The 14,536-nt window shown below is 42.4% G+C and overlaps 1 protein-coding gene across 2 annotated transcripts in view; it reads right to left on the bottom strand.

The window, feature by feature from the left end:
* The window catches only part of PTPDC1 (protein tyrosine phosphatase domain containing 1), a 91,073-nt gene that overhangs the window by 51,036 nt on the left and 25,501 nt on the right, over positions 1-14,536 (bottom strand). For both annotated transcript variants that reach the window (XM_040359311.1, XM_040359312.1), the window contains exons 4-6: positions 13,246-13,364; positions 7,193-7,330; positions 339-1,573 (exon numbers count right to left, since the gene is read on the bottom strand). In XM_040359311.1, the coding sequence (XP_040215245.1) occupies positions 339-1,573; positions 7,193-7,330; positions 13,246-13,364 (1,492 nt within the window). The remainder of the gene's footprint in view (positions 1-338; positions 1,574-7,192; positions 7,331-13,245; positions 13,365-14,536) is intronic.

Raw genomic sequence — 14,536 nt, 5'->3', positions numbered from 1 at the left:
TCGGCCCGTGGGCCTTGTGTTCGACACCTATGTATTAAATTATACGGGGTGACAATTAGCTAATAGTTAATAGCAGACACATAAAGCAAAAAAGAACAGCTCACCATCCAAAAAACAGCACTGCCAACTCTTCCCAAATGCACGAGCAAGAGACATCCTACCAATCTAAAATACCCACCAACTGCTGTTTTCATTGTGAGTGGCTTCTTAAAATAAGACTTTGGCTATGAGAAACCAGATCTGAAAATGTATTCAGCTGTTTTGTGTTTTCTAGCTCAACTGGTAAAATATTACTCGTTGCATCAGGATAAAAAAGCGATAATAATAAGCATACCTACCTGCCAAAAGCTAACTTTTTCTTCAACTTCTTCAGCACCATCATTGACCAAACACGCCAGAGCTTTAGCTGCCAGCAAGCGCCTGGCATCAAGGCTTAGTTCAGACTCCTGAGCAATCTGTGGGACAACGTCTGATGCCTCGCTACATTCTAGATAAAAAGTCACATTGGATGAAGTGCAGTTAGTGTCCTGAGGTTTGGAGATGCTGTTATCTTCCTGTACTCTATTGTCCTCAGCAGCGCAATTACAATCAGTAGTGTCCCGAGGAGTCATGCTTGACATAAAAAAATCAGAGTCTCCTAAAGCTGATTGGCCACTGCCTGCTAGTGAGGAATATCCTAATGAAAAAGTACGACTTCGCTGCATCTCTTTAGGGAGCTTCAGTCTGTGAAATAGAGGGGAACCATCTCTGGGAGTTTCAATGCTACCGACTTTACTCTGGCTCCAGAAAAAAAAAGCTGCTTTTCCACAAGGTTCTTTGTTTGACCGTGCTGAAGGCATAAGGTCCGTGACTCCATGATTTTCGAAACAGTGCTTTACCCTTATATGCTCATTGATTTTGTTCAAAAAAGACATCTCTGCTGGCTCTGTCCATGGGGTTTCACCTTGCTCCATGAGAATTTCGGCCTTCTTTAGATCTGAGTCACTGTAACTTAAACGCTTCTTTAGATGGGACAACGGCTCAAGACATTCTACGTTCCTCCTCTTCCACAGGGGGTCAAACTCCTGTTCACTGGTTAATACTGAATCGTGAACTGCATAACAAGCTGGGGTTGTAACAGAATGGGCTAACGAATCCCCTGTTTCAATTTCACTGGCTAAAACTTTATCAAGTTGCTCAGGGGAAAACTGAGAAACAGTCTTTTCGATCTCGGCAGAAAGATCTGGAACATCTACGATCGCCTTCTCCACCACCTGCCTGTTTTCCACTACGTTTATCAATAATCTACAAACCAAGTGGACAATTTTTGGCACATATTTGAGATGGCGAGCTTCGTATCCGTGAAGTAAGTGCTGCTGGCGGATCAAGTACTGTGATAAGGTGACGGCGTGGGCTTTTGGGTCACAGCAAGCAAACACATTGTGCAGAGGGTTCAGAAACTGAGTAAACTCACGGATACACAAGAGTTGGACTCTGGTCTGAATAGCATTGTGCCTCTTTGCACGGACAAACAAAATAGCTTGATCTGCAGTCATTCTTGTGGCATATATTAAATAACATGCAATTAGCACCCCTAGAACAAAAACAAAGGCATGTTAATAACAAGCTTGCCCAATAATCAAAGGGCAGTACCAAAGGTATAATTTAGACATGTACGGTTTGTTTCGTTCCAAATAAAAATTCGGACACATTTTTTAGTTATTCCAAAATGCGGATTCCAAATTACAATAGTAATGAATTTAAACAAATCCGAAATAACAGACGAAATTCTGAAGAGAATAAAATAAAATATAAAATAATAGAATATAAAATAAAATAGAATATAATAGAGTAAACCAGAACAGAATAGAAAATAAAGGGATAGAATAGAAAATAAAAAGATAGAGTAAAACAGAACAAAATAGAATAGAAAAGAAAAAATTGAATAAAATAGAAAATAAAAGAATAGAATAGAAAACAATAAAAAATAGAATAAAATAGAAAATAAAGAATATAATCATCTTCTAAAATTTTAATACAATTGAAAAGAATAGAATAGAAACAAAGAGTAAGTATAGAAAAAAATAATAGAATAATAAAACCTTCTTCCAAAAATCAAATAGAATTAATTCAAATTAGAATAAAATAGAAAATAAAAGAATAGAATAGAGTTTAAAAAAACAAAAGGAATAGAATCTTTTCCCAAAATTTTAAAAGAATAAATTTGAATTTGAATAGAATAGATGAGAATGAAATAGAAAATAAAATAACAGAATTTAGCTAGAAATTACTCCAATTTGACTGAATTTGGAAAATTCTAATCGATTTAAATTAAAATAAACAAAACTAATTCCCAAAAAATAATGAAACAAATTGAACTAAACAAATGTATGTAAATAACGTATCGAAACAAAACAAGTGTTTTGATTCTGCACATGTCTAGTACAATTGTAATTTAAAGGGGTGCTATGTATTCCCCTATATTTGCAGTGGTGTATTTCAAAATCTATAGAAATACTCATCTACCGGCATACAATGCGTGAATCTGCCCTAAATGTATCATAAATTAGCTCTGTCTTTATGTTCACCTCCTGTAATCTTTTTCACAACAACAAAAGGTCAATACTATGACGCAATCTGGATTATATTGCTTTTCACAGTCCTGTGAGACTAAAGTCTTGTACACACGATGAGAATATCGGAGGAATGACCATCCGCTTTTTTTTTTGCATGCTAGTCTCATATCAAAAATGAAGAGGTTACTAAAGTTATGAAACTTCTCGTACGACAGAATACAACTTCGGAGTGATGTAATGTATAGTATTGTATATAATGTATTCTTTTTTTTTTTCCAGCATGCGTGGTCTTATGCCGCGTACACACAACCGTTTTTCGGGTTGTAAAAAATGAAGGGCCAGATTCAGGTAGATCTGCGGCGGCGTAACGTATCGCATTTACGTTACGCTGCTGCAAGTTTTACGGGCAAGTGCTTGATTCACAAAGCACTTGCCTGTAAAGTTGCGGCGGCGTAGCGTAAATCCCTCCGGCGCAAGCCCACCTAATTCAAATGATCCGGGAAGGTGGCGTGGATCATTTAAATTAGGTGCGTTCCCGCGCCGAACGTACTGCGCATGCTGCGTTTTTAAATTTCCCGCCGTGCTTTGTGCGAAATGACGTCGCACTGACGTCATGTTTTGAACTTCGACGTGAGTTACGTCCTTTCCTATTCACGGACGACTTACACAAAAAAAAATATTTAAAATTCGACGCAGGAACGACGGCCATACTTTAACATGGCAAGTCTATCTATACGCCACATAATAGCAGCTTTAACTATACGCCGGGAAAAGCTGACTAGCGACGACGTAAGAGAATGCGACGGCCGCGCGTACCTTCGTGGATCGCCAGAAAAAGCTAATTTGCATACCCAACGCGGAAAACGATGCGAACTCCACCCAGCAGGTGCCGAAGTATTGCACTTACGATCCGAAGGCGTACGAAGCCGTACGCCTGTCGGATCGAAGCCAGAAGCCGTCGTATCTTGGTTTGAGGATTCAAACTAAAGATACGACGCGGCAAATTAGAAAGTACGCCGGTGTATCAGTAGATACGCCGGCGTACTTCTTCTGTGAATCTGGCCGGAAGTTTTTAATGATCTAGAAAAAACTAAGGTTTTTTCAACCCGATCATTAAAACGGTCTTGCCTACACACGATCGTGAAAAAAAAAATGCTCTAGCAAAGTGCGGTGACGTACAACACGTACGATGGCACTATAAAGGGGAAGTTCCATTCGGATGGCGCCACCCTTGGGGCTGCTTTTGCTGATTTTGTGTTAGTAAAAGTTTGGTGAGAGACGATTTGCGCTTTTCTGTCTGTAATAGCGTGATGAATGTGCCATCTCTATTACGAATGCTAGTTTTACCAGAACGAGCACTCCCGTCTCATAACTTGCTTCTGAGCATGCACGTTTTTTTCACGTCGTTAAAGCCCACACTCGACCATTTTTTACGACGTTAAAAACGTAGTGAAAAATTAGAGCATGTTCTAAATTTTTAATGCCCATTTTTTACATTGTGAAAAATGCTCTGGAGCCCACACATGATCGTTTTTAATGACATTAAAAAAAAACGTAATTTTTTACAACCCGAAAAATGGTCGTGTGTACGCGGCATTAGTCTTCTGATTTTTTTTGGAGAATACTGTACTGATTAAATGAAAATCGTTAGTTCTGTTATTGTACGAGAAAAAATTCATGTTTGTCCCTTTGGATATTTTTGCATGAACCTTCGTGATCAGCTCTCAAATGCTGTGTACTAATGATCAGATTATCATGCAATCGTTTCAAAAGCGTTATTTTTCATCCATTTTTCTGATCGTACGTACTAGGCATAACACTGTGGACCTGCTTATAAGAAGAGCATAGGGAGAATACTGTATTATCAACGTGCAGCCTGTTCTTCATTGTCCACTAGGCAGGCTGAAGGGGACTAGGGAAACAGAACTCCTTTCCCTATAGTCACCTGTCAGATAGATGAGTATCATTACCATGATTTCAAAGGAAAAATAGAGCTAAACTCTGCAAATAGAAGATGTTTGCAGTTATAGAAATAACATAGGGCAACTAAAATAAAAAACTAAGGGTCAGATTCAGGTACATTTACGTTGCGCAGCGGCGGCGTAACGTATCCCATTTACGTTACACCGCCGCAAGTTTACAGCGTAAGTGCCTGATTCACAAAGCTCTTACCTGTAAACTTGCGGCGGTGTAAATGTAAATCCGCTCGGCGCAAGCCCGCCTAATTCAAATGGGGCGGGCACCATTTAAATTAGGCGCGTTCCCGTGCCGAACGTTCTGCGCATGCTCCGTCCGTCAAATTACCCGACGTGCATTGCGCTAAATGACGTCGCAAGGACGTCATTGGTTTCGACGTTAATGTAAATGGCGTCCAGCGCCATTCACAGACGACTTACGCAAACGATGTGAAATTTAAAAATTCGACGCGGGAACGACGGCCATACTTAACATTGGTTAGACCACCAAGAGGGCATGCTTAGTTTTACACAACGCATCTCTACAGAAACAACGTAAATTTAGAGCGACGGGCAAAGCGGATGTTCGTGAATCGGCATAAGTAGTCATTTGCATATTCTACGCCGACCGCAATGGAATCGCCACCTAGCGGCCGGCCTAGAATTGCATCCTAAGATCCGACGGTGTAAGTCAATTACACCTTTAGGATCTCAGGGCTATCTATGCGTAACTGATTCTATGAATCAGCCGCATAGTTACGACGGGCGGATCACAGAGATACGACGGCGTATCAGGAGATACGCCATCGTATCTCTTTTGTGAATCTGGCCCCAAGATCCTAAAATATTTTATTTTTGGTGGAGTTTTGCTTTACCCAGGCCTTACACATTGAACAATGGGGCACACATGATCAAACATCCTCACAATCTTTTATTTTAGTACCTTGGGTGCTGCCAAGGGTATGAAATATGTTCAAAATATAATTACAGCACAGGAACCTACTGCCATTGACTGTAGATCTGCTCAAAGATAATATCTCTTTAACCACTTCCCTACCCACCCATAGTGATATGATGTCTGCAGGAGGGATCTCCCATTCTGGGCGGCGTCATATGATGTCCTGGGCTTCCCGGCCATCTAGAGGATGTGTGCACGCCCATCGTGTCGCTCGGGAGCACGTGCCCATTGGCCGTGATGTCCGCCGGGCACCCGCGATTGAAGGATAACAGAGCAGGACCGTGGATCTGTGTGTAAACACACAGATCCATGTCCTGTCAGGTGAGAGGAGACCGATGTGTGTTCCCAGTATAGAGTAACACTGATCGGTCTCCTCCCCTTGTGAATCCCCTCCCCCTACAGTTAAAATCACTCCCTAGGTAACACAATTAACCCCTCGATCGCCCCCTAGTGTTAACCCCTTCCCTGCCACTGACATATACACAGTGCATTTTCATAGCATTGATCGCTGTATAAATGTTAATGGTCCAAAAATGTGTCAAAAGTGTCCGCCGCAATGACACAGTCACGATAAAAATCGCAGATCGCCGCCATTAAAAAAAAGAACATGCCATAAATCTATCCCCTATTTTGTAGACGCTATAACTTTTGCGCAAACCAAACAATATACTCTTATTGCGTTTTTTTTTACCAAAAGTATGTAGAATACATATCGGCCTAAACTGAGGAAATTGTTTGGGGGATATTTATTATAGCAAAAAAATAAAAAATATAGGGCGAGATTCACAGAAAAAGTACGCCGGAGTATCTGCTGATACTCCGGCGTACTTTCAAAATTGCAGCATCGTATCTTTATTTGTAATTCACAAACAAAGATACGACGGCTTTTGGCTAAGATCCGACAGGCGTACGGCTTCGTACGCCTTGGGATCTTAGGTGTAATTTTCCGGCGGCCGCTGGGTGGAGTTTGCGTCGTTTTTCAGCGTCGGGTATGCAAATTAGCTGTTTACGGTGATCCACGAAGGTACGCGCGTTCGGCGCATTCTCTTACGTCGTCGCTAGTCGGTTTTTCCCGTCGCAAACATAAGCCTGCTTTTTCATGGCTTACATTTAGAACAGCCATGTTAAAGTATGGCCGTCGTTCCCGCGTCGAATTTCAAATTATTATTTTTTTGCGTAAGACGTCCGGGAATACGAGACGTAACGCACGTCGCCGTTCAAAAAATACGTTGGGGCGCCGTAATTTCGCGCAAAGCACGGCGGGAAATTTTTACACGGAGCATGCGCAGAACGTTCGGCGCGGGAGCGCGCCTAATTTAAATGGTACACGCCCCATTTGAATTAGGCGGGCTTGCGCCGGACGGCTTTACGTTACACCGCCGTAAGTTTACACGCAAGTGGTAAATCAGGCACTTGCACTGAAAACTTGCGGCGGTGTAACGTAAAGACGATACGTTACGCCGCCGCAGATCTCTGTGAATCTGGCCCATCGTTTTTTTCAAAATTGTCGCTCTTCTTTTGTGTATAGCACAAAAAATAAGAACCGCAGAGGTGATCAAATACCACCAAAATGAATCTCTATTTGTGGGGACATTTTTTGGGGTACAGTGTTGCATTACTGCACAATTGTCATTCAAAGTGCGACAGCGCTGAAAATAAAAAATTGGCCTGGGCAGGAAGGGGGTGAAAAAAGCCCTGTATTGAAGTGGTTAAACTTGTCTTACCTGTCCGTCCTAGGCCGGCATGGCAGTGAATTGCTACTTTTCCTTCTTGTAAGGCAAATGACATAACTTTCACCATATCAAGAATTGTGGTCAGGGAAGCAACGCCGTAGTCTTTCCATCCAAAATTGTAAAAATAAACTGAAAGAGATGAGCATTTTATTATTAAACCAAGAAATAATGTGACTGGGTGCGTCACAATCACAGTACTCATTGTGTCTAGGCTGCTACAGGAGCATTTGTCATGATCTATTTAATCTAGCTTGCAGCTCACTGTCATATTAATTAGCAATTACTAATAAGAAAACATTATGTAGGGTTTCTGTAGTGGGGAGCAGATGTGGAAAATCGAATCACAAAAGGCTTGTGAAACGATTCATCATCAACATTAGGTGACAGCACACAAGGTTAGAAAAAGGTTCACTTGTCAGAGAAATCAAAATAAAGGAAATATCATATAACAACCTTACCATTTTGTTTCAGAATTTCATACAATTTACTTTTCGGAAGAGCTTGTTTATTAATTCTTTGCAAATAAAGGAATATTTCTAAAGATTTTTCAAAAATGATTTAAATTTTTTTTTTTACAAATAAATATGAGAAAAGTGTGGCGTGCATTTGTATTCAGCCCCCCTTTACTCTGATACCCCTAACATAAATCGAGTGCAATCAATTGCCTTCAGAAGTCACCTAATTAGGAAATAAGGGCCAGATTCACGTAGAATCGCGGCGGCGTAACGTATCGTAGATACGTTACATAGATACGTATCGTAGATACGTTACACCGCCGCAAGTTTTCATCGCAAGTGCCTGATTCACAGAGCACTTGCGATGAAAGCTATGCCGGCGGCCTCCGACCTACTGCGCATGCTCAGTTGCGCAATTCCCGTCGTGCTTTGCGCGCCGTGACGTCATTTTTTCGAACGGCGACGCGCGTAGCGTAATTCCGTATTCCCGGACGGCTTACGCAAACGACGTTCATTTTTAAATTTCGACGCGGGAACGACGTCCATACTTTAGACAGCAATACGTTTGCTGACTAAAGTTAGGGCACCTAAAACGACGACTAACTTTGCGACGAGAAACTAGACTAGCGGCGACGTAGCGAACGTGAAAATCCGTCGTAGATCCGCCATAACTCCTAATTTGCATAACCGACGCTGGTTTACGACGCGAACTCCCCCCAGCGGCGGCCGAAGTATTGCATCCTAGGATCCGACAGTGTAATTCAATTACACCAGTCGGATCTTAGGGCTAGCTATGCGTAACTGATTCTATGAATCAGTCGCATAGATAGAAACAGAGATACGACGGAGTATCAGGAGATACGCCGTCGTATCCCTTTTGTGAATCTGGCCCTAAGAGTCCATCTGTGTGTAATTGAATCTCAGTATAAATGCAGCTATTTTATAAAGGCCACAGAGGTTTGTTGGAGAACCTTAGTGAACAAACAGCATCATGAAGGCCAAGGAACACACCAGACAGATCAGGGATAAAGTTTTAGAGAACATTAAAGCAGGGTTAGGTTATAAAATAATATCCCAAGGTGTGAACATCTCACGGAGCACTGTTCAATCCATCACCCGAAAATAGAAAGAGTATGGCGCAACTGCAAACCTACCAAGACATGGCCGTCCACCTAAACAGACAGACCAGGCAAGTAGAGCATTAATCAGAGAAGCAGCCAAAAGGCCCATGGTAACTCTGGAGGAGCTGCAGAGATCCACAGCTCAGGTGGGAGAATCTGTCCACAGGACAACTATTAGTCGTGTACTCCACAAATCTGGCATTTATCGAAGAGAGGCAAGAAAAAAGCCATTGTTGAAAGAAAACCCATAAGAATTTACATTTGCCAGAAGCCATGTGGGGGACACAGCAAACATGTGGAAGAAGGTGCCCTGGTCAGATGAGACCAAAATCAAACTTTTTGGCCTAAAGGCAAAACACTGTGTGGCAGAAAACTAACACTGCATATCACCCTGACCACACCATCCCCACTGTGAAACATGACGGTGGCAGCATCATGCTATGAGGATGCTTTTCTTCAGCAGGGACAGGGAAGCTGGTCATTGGTCTGGCCTGTATTTGAAAGGAGCCAAATACAGGCCAATATAGAATTTAGAAGAATTTTAGAAGAAAACCCGTTAGAGTCTGCAGGACAACGACCCTAAACATAAACCCAGAGCTACAATGAAATGGTTTAGATCAAAGCATATTCATGTGTTAGAATGGCCCAGTCAAAGTCCAGACCTAAATCTAATTGAGAATTTGTGTCAAGATTAGAAAATTGCTGTTCAGAGACTCTCTCCATCCAATCTGACAGAGCTTGGGCTATTTTGCAAAGAAGAATGGGCAAAAATGTCACTCTCTAGATGTGCAAAGCTGGTAGAGACATCCCCAAAAAGACTTGCAGCTGTAATTGCAGAGAAAGGTGGTTCTACAAAGTATTGACTTAGGGGGCTGAATACAAATGCATGTCACACTTTTCAGATATTGAAAAAAAATTGAAAACCATTTATAATTTTCCTTCCACTTTACATTGGTCTAGGACATAAAATCCCAATAAAATATATTTACATTGTTGGTTGTGACATGGCAAAATGTGGAAAATTTCAAGTGGTATGAATACTTCTCCAAGACTCTGTACATCTTTTGGATAAGTAATTCTGTATATTGCAAACATTGATCTAAATGTGCAATACCTTCCCATGCTCTCTGCTTCCAAACTCCCTAAACGCAACATGCAGCTTACTCCCTACTATGACTATGTGGACAACATACCATAATACCATATGAGGACATCCCATTCTAAAACCATATCCATTAATATGGAGTTCTCACATCCCCATTTGCGGCTATAACTGCCTCCACTCTTCTGGGAAGGCTTTACACAACATTTTGGATTGCGAATTTGTGCCCATTTAGTAAAAAAAAGCATTTATGAGATCAGGTGCTGATGTTGAAAGAGAAGACCTTATTCACAACTGGCATTCCAATTTGTCCCAAAGAGGTGTTCATTAGTGTTGAGATCAAGGCATTGTGTAGGTCAACCAAGTTTATCAACACCAAACCATGTCTTTATTAACCTGGCTTTGTGCACAGGGGCACAGTCATGCTAGAACAGGAGAGGGTCCTATCCAAACTGTTGCCACGAGGTTGTAAACACACAAATTCCTAAAATGCCCTCGTACTGTACGCTGTAGCATCAAAGAGTAGCCTTCAGTGAAACCAACTGAACTCGATAATTTGTGGAAGTATTTATATAACTTTGGCAATATGGTAGGTGTCATGGGCAGACATTCCCAAACTATTCGCCATTTAGTGTACTGTATATCAAGGAAAGCAACTTCGACCCTACAGTCCTGTGAGAATTCTTAGGCCCATTTCACACTTGGGTGGTTTGCAAGCGCTATTACGTTAAAAATAGCGCCTGCAAACCGACCTGAAACAGCGGCTCCTGTTTCTCCAGTCTGAAAGCCCGAGGGCTTTCACACTGGAGCGGTGCGCTAGCAGGACCGCTCCAAAAGTCCTGCTAGCCACATCTTTGGAGCAGTGAAGGAGCGGTGTGTTTACCGCTCCTCCACCGCTTCTTCCCATTGAAACCAACTGGAAACTGCGGCTATACCGCTGGCAATGCGCCTCTGCAGAGGCACATTGCCGGTAGTATTAATCCTTTTTCAGCCACTAGCGGGAGGTAAAACCGCACTGCTAGCGGCTGAATATCCCCACAATTCCGAGGCCTCGTACACACGACCGAACATGTCTGCTGAAACTGGTCCGCCTGTCCGTCGGACATGTTCGGTCGTCTGTACGACTTACCGTACATGTCCGCTCGGCCGAAAGCCCTTGCATGTGTCGAAGTGATTCGACGCATGCGTGGAAGCATTGACCTTCCAGGGTCGCGCACGTCGCCACGTCATCGTCGCGGCGACGGCGCGGCCACGTCACCGCGTATCCTGTCCGCAGGGATTTTGGTTTGATGGTGTGTACAATCATCAGACCAAAATCCTGCAGCGGACATGTCCGATGAAAACGGTCCGGCGGACAGTTTTCATCTGACAGTCCGTCCGTGTGTACGAGGCCTGACAGTAAAACACAGCTAAAAATAGCTGCGCTTTACCGCCACCACACCTCCCACCCCAGTGTGAAAGGGGCCTAACTCTCATAGGTATGACTCCCTGAGGTAAAGCCATCATGGGCTTTGTAGTTTCCCCACAGCTGGTAAGCCAAAGTTGCCTTATCCCTGGTGTATATAAAACTTTAGACATGAAAAAGGATTCTCAGAGAACTATGGGTTATGCAAAGAGACACACAGCAGAGCTGCTTGCTGTGTGGTACAATTTGTCTGACTGGGAGTTTGGTCTGATGAGGCATGAGTTACTGCTGTTTTTTTTTTTTTTTTAACAAAAGGCATCTTACGTCAACAAAGAAAAATGAAAGTCTTTAAAAATATGGAAAGCTGACTCAATCCCCACATCCACACATTCAACATGGATAGGGGAATCCTTCCTGCTGTGAGGAGACTACTCCCGCAGTCAGAATACACAGATCAGGGCTGCAGCCTATTGGCTGTGGTGCTAATCAAGTGGGAAAATACAGATAGGGCAGTTAAACAGAAGATGATTGGTAGATTGACTTCTGTTCAACAACAATGGTCAAACATAGATCATAATTCAACTGGACCCTGCTGAACTGGCCAAATTTCGATCCATGTATGGCCAAGCCTAAGGCTCAACCGGCTGGCTCAAAAGCACAAAAAGAAGAATTGTTATATCTGTTCTCTAAGTGCAAATAATTACTTGTTAATCCTGCCAAAAATCTTGTGAGCCGATAACATCCTGTGCACTCTGGGCCAGATCCACAAATATCCTGCGTAACTTAAATGTTCCGATTTAAGTTACACCGCCGCAAAATTTCTACCTAAGTGCCCGATCCACAAAGCACTTACCTTGAAATTTGCGGCGGTGTAACTTAAATGTGTCCGGCGCAAGGCGTGCCGAATCTAATGGGGCGAGTCCCATTTAAATTAGGCGCGCTCCCGCGCCAGACGTACTGCGTATGCTCCGTCGGGTAACTTACCCGACGTGCATTGCGCTAACAGACGTCGCTCCGACGTCATTTGCTTAGACGTTAACGTAAATGGCGTCCATTGCCATTCACGGACGTCTTACGCAAACGACGTAGAGTTTAAAATTTCGACGCGGGAACGACGGCCATACTTAATAGGGCTTAGTCAAATAGGACTTAGCCCTATTTTTACACTGCGTAACTCGGCGTAAACTACGTAGATTTAGCGCAACGGGCCCGTCGGAACGTTTGTGGATCGCCGTAAGTGTTCATTTGCATATTCTAGGCCGGCCGCAATGGCCTCGCCACCTAGCGGCCGGCCTAGAATTGCATCCTTAAGATCCGACAGTGTAATTCAATTACACATGTCGGATCTTCTGCCTATCTATGGTAAACTGATTCTGTGGATCAGTTCCATAGATAGAAACAGGGATACGACGGCGTATCAGTAGATACGCCGGCGTATCCCTTTTGTGGATTACCCCCTCTGTTCCCAGTTATCTCTGTGGACTAGAGAACACCTTCCTTATGCTATAAAGAGGTGAGGGTGAGATGTTCTGTGGTCCTGCCCCTCATAGATACAGTAGAGTGAATAAATGTTATCACTCTAGGACAGAAAGAAAAAGTAAAAAAAGCCTGAAAAAAGAAAACTGATACAGCCAGCAAATCTTGAATGCACGCTATGATTCAGCCAGCAAATCTTGAATGCACGCTATGATTCCATGCAGTTCGAAAAATTTAATTAGGCAAAGTAAGAATACTGCTTGTGCATTGTCAATATAACAGCAAGATTGGCACTGTTTAACCAAGTCACATGTTTTTCCAACATCTGTGACACCACAGTGAGAGAGTGTACTTTCCAATTACATATTAATGACTTTTGTTACCGACTGTTGGAACTTACACAACAGCCCCTCAGCCCAGTGCCCAGCAGCACAAATTGATGCTGTTTTATAATTAATGAGAACAAACAGCAGGATCGAACTTACTTTCAGCTTCCATAAAGGCCTCTGGAAGATACGTGAACCCACTTTCTTGCTCTAAAGAATTCCCGCAGCTTGCGTGCTCCCCAGGACGCTGCAGGTTAATTACTGTTTTTATTCCACAGCTTCAGAAATAGAGATAAATAAGAAATATTTAATATCCAGGTCTGCCCCATTTTCATTATAGTTATGTATGAAATGAAATATGCGTCAAACCAATCAAGCTATGAAAATTAGATGCATTTTTAAGTTCGCCCCATAGCACAATCACATGGAAAACGCCAGCTTTATCAACCAGCCATCCACCGCTCTCCTCTGCTCAAAAAAAGAAATCCAAAAATAAAAATAACATGTATACTGTATATTTCACAGCTTCTGTCATACACATATACAAATATGTTGAATACGTCAGCAATTTCTATGGGGTCTACTTACTTTTTCATGTGACTATATATATACAGTGGGGAAAAGTATTATTTGATCCCTGCAGATTTTGTAAGTTTGCCCACTGTGACAGGAAGTCAGGTAAATCTGTGGGTGTCGTCTCAAACGGGACATACATTTCTGCCTTGCTTAGACAATACACTAATCATTATTAGGCGTCGGCTCCGAGAAATAGCCAGGAAAGGTTGGAGGGCGTTGGAAGACTTCAGCTGTTCAGAATGAGGCAATTAAGGCCTCTATAAGTAGTCCAAAGGATTACCACTGAATTGCTGCATCATTCCTAAGGCTTTGTGAGTAGGAGAGCAGCGTACTGAAAGTCTTCTGAGGAGGTGAGGAGAGGAGTGATTTTTCTGTGTGATAAAAATCAAAAGAGTATTGTTTTGTGCTGTACGACCAGCACTGTCTGCCCAGCACTAGGCTGAGTCAGACTTCATAGATAGGTTCCTGTGTGGAAGGTAGACGCCCAGAGTGGCTAGGGTTTATTTTATGTTTGATTTTGTTTATGCTGTTTGGATGCTTGCAATTGTTTTCCAGCAAGATGGAAAAATAAACCAAAAACGTTGTTTTCAACCGTCTTCGACTGCCAGTCTGTATAAATTCAGTGTGTGGTGAACCCATCCAACGGGTCACCCCCCCCCCCCCCGCTACCGAGCTAACCCCTTACACCACTTATAAAAAAAATTAAAGGTCTATAATTTTTTTTATCATAGATGTATTTTAAATGATAGAGAAAGAATATCAACCAAACATCCAGAAGAAACACATGAAACAAATGTTATAAATTGAGTTGCAGTTCAGTGAGTAAAATAAGTATTTGATCTCCTACCAACCAACAATAATTCTGTCTCCCACT

Source organism: Rana temporaria, chromosome 7 (assembly GCF_905171775.1).
Source record: "Rana temporaria chromosome 7, aRanTem1.1, whole genome shotgun sequence".
Lineage (NCBI taxonomy): Eukaryota > Metazoa > Chordata > Amphibia > Anura > Ranidae > Rana > Rana temporaria.
This window is presented reverse-complemented; position numbering and strand designations above follow the sequence as displayed.